Source organism: Somniosus microcephalus, chromosome 18 (assembly GCF_052327205.1).
Source record: "Somniosus microcephalus isolate GS21.2 chromosome 18, FLI_Smic_1.0, whole genome shotgun sequence".
Classification (NCBI taxonomy): Eukaryota; Metazoa; Chordata; class Chondrichthyes; order Squaliformes; family Somniosidae; genus Somniosus; species Somniosus microcephalus.
Window position 1 is genome coordinate 58,229,312 of NC_141004.1, and position 6,000 is coordinate 58,235,311.

Consider the following 6,000-nt stretch of genomic DNA (forward strand, 5'->3'; position numbering starts at 1 on the left):
TTTATTTAATCAAAGCTTCATCACAATAAACACTATCTACTATATTACAGAACGCCCAAGTTTTTCCTCACATATCTTCACGTGTTGATAAAACTTGGATGTTGATTCATTGGCTGGAATTTTCCAGGGGTTCAGCGGGTGGGATCGGTGGCGGGTCGGGTGGGAAATTTGATTTTTTTTTGACAGCGAATCGGGAATCCGCTGTCATCCCGCCGCAACACGTCTTTCCCAATGGCTCGTCCGTGATCTCAGATCGGAGCCAACCCGCAGTGGCAGGCGACCCAATTAAAGCAATTATTGGCTTGTTGACAGACCCTTAATAATGGTTTTAACCTTACATTTAACTTTAACTGCTCACCCACGGGGTCCACGCTGCTCGTGGCCCATGTCTGTTAACATGAGGCGAGAGTTGAATGGCCATTGAATCAGCTGATTAGTTGACAGCTTGAAATATACTATAAAAACTCCCACCTCACAGCTGTTCACTTTCCAAGCGCAGAAGCTGTTGCTTACTCCATTTGGAACACAGATTGAGCTTTATGCAGGCTGCAAGTGTTTGGAGCAAATTCTACATCCAGTGTCACCTCATTGGAACAACCTCTCTCACCAATAACAGATCGCTTCTGACATCTCAACTTCACCTGTCATCTATTCCATCAGCATGGGTATCGTTTATACTGTTTCACCTTGGTCCCTCAGAATCAGACCACAATCAGCTCCAACACCAGCAGTACCAGGCACAGCAGCAGCAACAACAGCAACACCAACCTTCTCCGCAATCAACTGATGTGGAACAGGATACAGGGCATCAGCACCCGAGCACATTGTTGCCAGGGATGGCCTCACCATGGCCAGATTTACTTCACTTGATGCTGTACACCCTGGCTGCCACATGATGCACCACAGGTTGGCACCACCCTACACCAACACCATAAAGCATCCCTACAATGCCCAAGCCATCCCTTTCACACTCCTCACCATTGCGGGGGGTACCGTTATGTCTCACCATTCACTGCAACTCACCAAGCCACTTCCAAAGGTGCACACAAATCTGTCCAAGAAAGCAAAGTGTTGAAAATAAAGGTTTCAATGTTTGATAGCACATTAACAGAAACTTTACATGAACATTGGATAAAACACCCAAGTGGCTACCCTTGTGTGTTGTTAGTTGGCATGATTGCACTAGGATGAGGGTGAATGTGAGGGGTGGCTAGTGAGATGGGTATGTGATAATGTAGATAGAGGGATAGGTGGAGGTTCAAGGTAAGTTGGTGTGAGTAAGGATGTGCAGGATAGGGAAGGCAGGTAGAGAAGGCAGAGTGATGGGGATGTGATGAGTGGCAAAGCAGGATGAAGGTGAGTGTAGCTTTGTCCTAACATTTCCTGATCTAATGAGATAATTGAAAGGTTTGCTCCACTGCAGCCTGGTCCTCCTGATGACATCCCTGCTTGTGACCTCCTCTGCAATGTGCAACCAGGCCGTCTTGATCTCCTGGGGTGGTCTCTTCCGCCCATCGGAAGGGAAGAGGACCTCCCTGCGTGGTCTGACTCCCTCCAGAAGCATATGGAGGGAGTCATGGGAGAGCCTGGGTGCAGCCCTCTGCCTCTGTGCAGTGAATGTCAGTGTTTGCAGCACTTCAATACTGTAGAACACTGACAGCACAAATGTCAAAAGTAAGGTGGCCATGGTCCCTTTAAGGAAACTGGCTCAAGATGCGTCATGAATGACGTCACCAGACCCGCTCCATCTAATTGGGCCGGGAAACATGCTGGGCGGGCTTAACAAGTCCCATTGAGGCAAGTTCATTTTAGGCAGCGGGATGGAGCCAGCAGTGGGGCCGCGACCCGCCCCGGACCCGCCGAGGTGAGCAACATCTCGGCCATTTTTTCTGAAGTTGATTTTTCTCCTTCGTTCTAACACAAAGGACTATTAACTAGTGCCGCCCCAGCTGCAGGTAGGCCCCCCTGACCCCGGAGGACATAGCATCCGGCGGTAAGTCGGGGGGCGCCACCCAATACTACAGCTGGGGCGCAAGCGGGGCGCTGCACACAGCGATGACATCATCGCCGGCGGCGCTAACGGTTAGCGCCGCTGCTAACCTCCCACTGAATTTCGCGAGAGCACCCGGAGGCGCAAATCAACTGAATTTAGCCCCCTTGCTCTCTAGCTCTCCTCAGTTAAATAGAATATATCCTAGCAGCCATTTGAAAAATCAACTGCAGTTTTAAGGCAGTCACGAATTTCATTCCGATGTATCTCGGCTTAAGCTATCACATGATCTGCCAGTTGATGACCTTCCTGGTGAGCACGATCTTTATAAATGCTTGAGTCATGCATTTGTGGGTTGATTTTTAATTGCTTTTAAAATTGTTTTTCAGAAAGCCATAAATAACTGAGATAAAGACAAATCTGTGCACACGTGGAAAATCCTCCAGTGTGTGCTGGTCTCCATGTCTTAAACCTCCAAATACATGCTCCCAGCAGGCGAAGCTCCGCATCACCAGTCTGAATTTGTTAAATCTACAACCTGCTGCTGATATTTTTGTATCACACTGCAAAGTTAAGAGATAGGGTAGGCAATTTTTCTCAATGTGTCATCCCAAAATAAATTTTGTAGTGCTATATGTTGCCCAAGTACTGCAATTTTACATAATAAGTATGAAACCCAATGACTGGATCTGAATGATAACAAATCACTTGACCTGGCATTATCCGACAAACCTTTCAGACAGAGAGATTATCAATGTAAATAGGAGAAAACTAATTGCAAAAACTAATAAAGCAGCATTTTTATTCTTCTCCGTCAATACACTGATTTCCCTAGATAGCCTCCACTAAACCATAACTTCTAAAATTCTGATATGATTATGTTTTTCACTCTATTCAAATTTGTAGGTTTCTCGGAAGTTTTTTTGAGGAAAGGATTAGCAGGTGTAAAATTCACTGTTGGAATTATATAACGCGATTGGATTATTATGGTGTACACTCAAAGGAAGAGTCTTATATCTAGAATCTCTACAAGTGATGAAACACATATAGGCACAGAAGTAATAAAATTGAATCCTTTCACACTTACATATAACATTTTAGTGGTCGATAGGAGGTCACCAACACATACAAGCGTAAATCAAACTTCTTTCCACCGATCAGCAGTGGGTTGTCTATGTACAATGAAATGACATATGCTTCCTTCCCAGCAGGAGATATAAACCTGCAAATTAATGAAGATTAGTTGGCTTGAAACTTTTTTGTTTGCAATTCTAAAGCTACATTAAGGAGGGTTCAATAAGCAGTAACAAATGGTTCCAAGGTACTTGTGATAAGCATGCCACAGCAAAAATTTGTACTTGCAACCTCTGTTGAGTCTATTTCTTTAACCTACATCTTCTCAGATTGACTTGTCCCATTTTCCAGTCCTACTTCTCATGTTAAGCTGTAAATCAGTATCAAATTGAGACTGCCCATTTATTTAATGGCCCTTACAAACTCCAGTTAATCCCAGTGTTCCCGCTTTGGCAATCAGTTTATAAAAAGGTACACATATTGAAATACTGTTCTGAAAAGGAAAATGAACAAATATATGTATCTCCCTTTATAATATTTAAGATTATGTGCTAATTCATACATTGCTCATTTCAAAATAAAACCAGCTCCAAGCTAGGACAAGTTTAGAGATTTTATTTTCAAATTAAATTTAATTTAATGTTGTTATTTTTCATTTCATGGCCTCAGTCTTGTTTGAATGGCTACTCATAAGTGAATCTCTCTCCTTTAAAAAAAGTGCCACAGTGATGCAGAATGAGACTGTGCATCCATGATCCTCCACACATAAAGTTACCAATCTCATCTGCAGCGTCTGGCATGGCAAGGAACAAGTAGGGGCGAAGCATTTCTTCACAGGCAGGAAGGTCATCCCAACTGCTCCCATTCAGCTCCTAGTCATCGGTTTCATGAGTAGCGACCTGGAAGTCAGCCTCTTGGCTAGGGATGAGGTATGGCATAGGGAGATCCATGGGAAAGGAAGTGAGCAAAACAATAGCATTTAAGGAATCACCTCCAGAAAAGAAAAAGTCTCGTGTTTGCCATTTCCGATTTTGAATGGTGCATTAGTAAACAGAAAAATGTAAAAAGTCACCAATACTGTAGATACAAATTAATTTTTTATAATTGAAATTCAAATCAAAGTTTAAATTTTATAATTTAAGAACATGCAAATCTTAACATTTTAAATAAAGCATACGTCAGACCCACATACTGTATTGATTTATTAAATGAAATCCACTGACTTTTTTTTATTTGGAGCGTTGTTGTACCCATATCAAGCTCAGCACAACAAGTTCATGACTGTGAGAAAAAAAATCTAAAACAGGATTTAAAATGTAATTCAAATGAATATCTTCTATATATATATAAAGCGGTTTGTCTCTCTCTCTGTCTGTCTGTCCGCTATGCAATCAAAAGTTATAGAGCGTACCTACACATATGTTATATTAAAAGAAAGCTTATCATTAGGGGACTCTAATAGGCATATTTACTTTTTGGTCAGACAAAAATTGTTCAGACAGTATACAAAAAAGGTTCAAAAAACGGCAACATTCCGCTCATTAGCGTTGAGTGACGTGATGGTTGACCAATCGTACAGGGGATTAACCTGATGGTTGACCAATCAGTGCATCACGGGGGGCATTTCATTGCGTGTGTGGGCGGGCCTAATCCTTCTGAGCTGAGGTGAGTGGCCGCCATCTTGTTTCCTAACAATTTCTTTTTCCCACTTTCTGTGTGTTTATTTTTCCCACTTTCTGTGTGTGTGGAGGGGAAATTTTTTTAAAAAAAGTAAATTAATTTGTAAATATTTTTTCTCAGCTGATTAATTTTCCTACCTTTCACCCTCTTTTTTCCCTCTTGACTCGCTACCTCCGCCGGGCGCCGCAACCTTGGAGGCTTACCCCAGCTGCAGGCCTCGAAGCCTCGGCCTCTCCTAGCTAGCCAGCCACGCCCAAGCTAGGCACCGCCCGTCCCGTCCCGCGATCGCCGCCATCTTGGTAAAGGCTGGCGGCGCGGAACTGAGCCGAGCGTAGCCATCGCCGCCATCTCAGTAAAGGCTGGCGGGGCGGGAGTCAGCGCGCGCGTCAACGTCGGTCCGGAGCGCGATCTGAGCTAAGGTGAGTCCGGCCGGGTCTCGCGCTAGGCCGCGCACCGGCCGCTGATCCGCGGAGGGGGAGGGAGGGAGATGAGGGGGGGGGGAGGGAGGGAGAGGAGGGGGGGGGAGGGAGAGGAGAGGAGAGGGGGGGAGGGAGAGGAGAGGGAGGGAGAGAGAGGAGAGAGGGAGGGAGAGGAGAGAGGGAGGGAGAGGAGAGAGGGAGGGAGAGGAGAGAGGGAGGGAGAGGAGAGGGGGAGGGAGGGAGAGAGCTAAGGTGACTCCGGCCGGGCCTCACGCGCTAGGCCGCTCACCGGCCAGCCCTGACGCGCTGATCCGCGGAGGTGGAGGGAGGGAGAGGAGGGGGGGGGGAGGGAGGGAGAGGAGGGGGGGGGAGGGAGGGAGAGGAGAGGGGGGGAGGGAGGGAGAGAAGAGGTGGGGAGGGAGAGAGAGGGGAGGGGGGAGGGAGGGAGAGGAGAGGGGGGGAGGGAGGGAGAGGAGAGGGGGGAGGGAGGGAGGGAGAGGAGGGTGGGGGGAGGGAGAGGAGGGGGAGGGAGAGGGGAGGGGAGGAGGGAGGGAGAGGAGAGGGGGAGGGAGGGAGAGGAGAGGGGGAGGGAGGGAGAGGAGAGGGGGAGGGAGAGGAGATGGGTAGGTAAGGAGGGAGAGAAGAGGGGGAGGAGAGGGGGAGAGGAGGGGGGGAGGGAGGGAGAGGGGGGAGGGAGGGAGAGAGAGGGGAGGGGGAAGGAGGGAGTGGAGAGGGGGGAGGGAGGGAGAGGAGAGGGGGGAGGGAGGGAGAGGAGAGAGGGGAGGGAGGGAGAGGAGAGGGGGGGAGGGGAGGGAGAGGAGGAGGGGGGAGGGAGGG

The 6,000-nt window shown here is 47.6% G+C and overlaps 1 protein-coding gene across 2 annotated transcripts in view; it reads right to left on the reverse strand.

The window, feature by feature from the left end:
* The window catches only part of LOC147105299 (polyglutamylase complex subunit TTLL1-like), a 62,815-nt gene that overhangs the window by 27,522 nt on the left and 29,293 nt on the right, over positions 1-6,000 (reverse strand). For both annotated transcript variants that reach the window (XM_086011528.1, XM_086011526.1), the window contains exon 4: positions 3,078-3,212. In XM_086011528.1, coding sequence (XP_085867654.1) covers positions 3,078-3,212 — 135 coding nt within the window. The remainder of the gene's footprint in view (positions 1-3,077; positions 3,213-6,000) is intronic.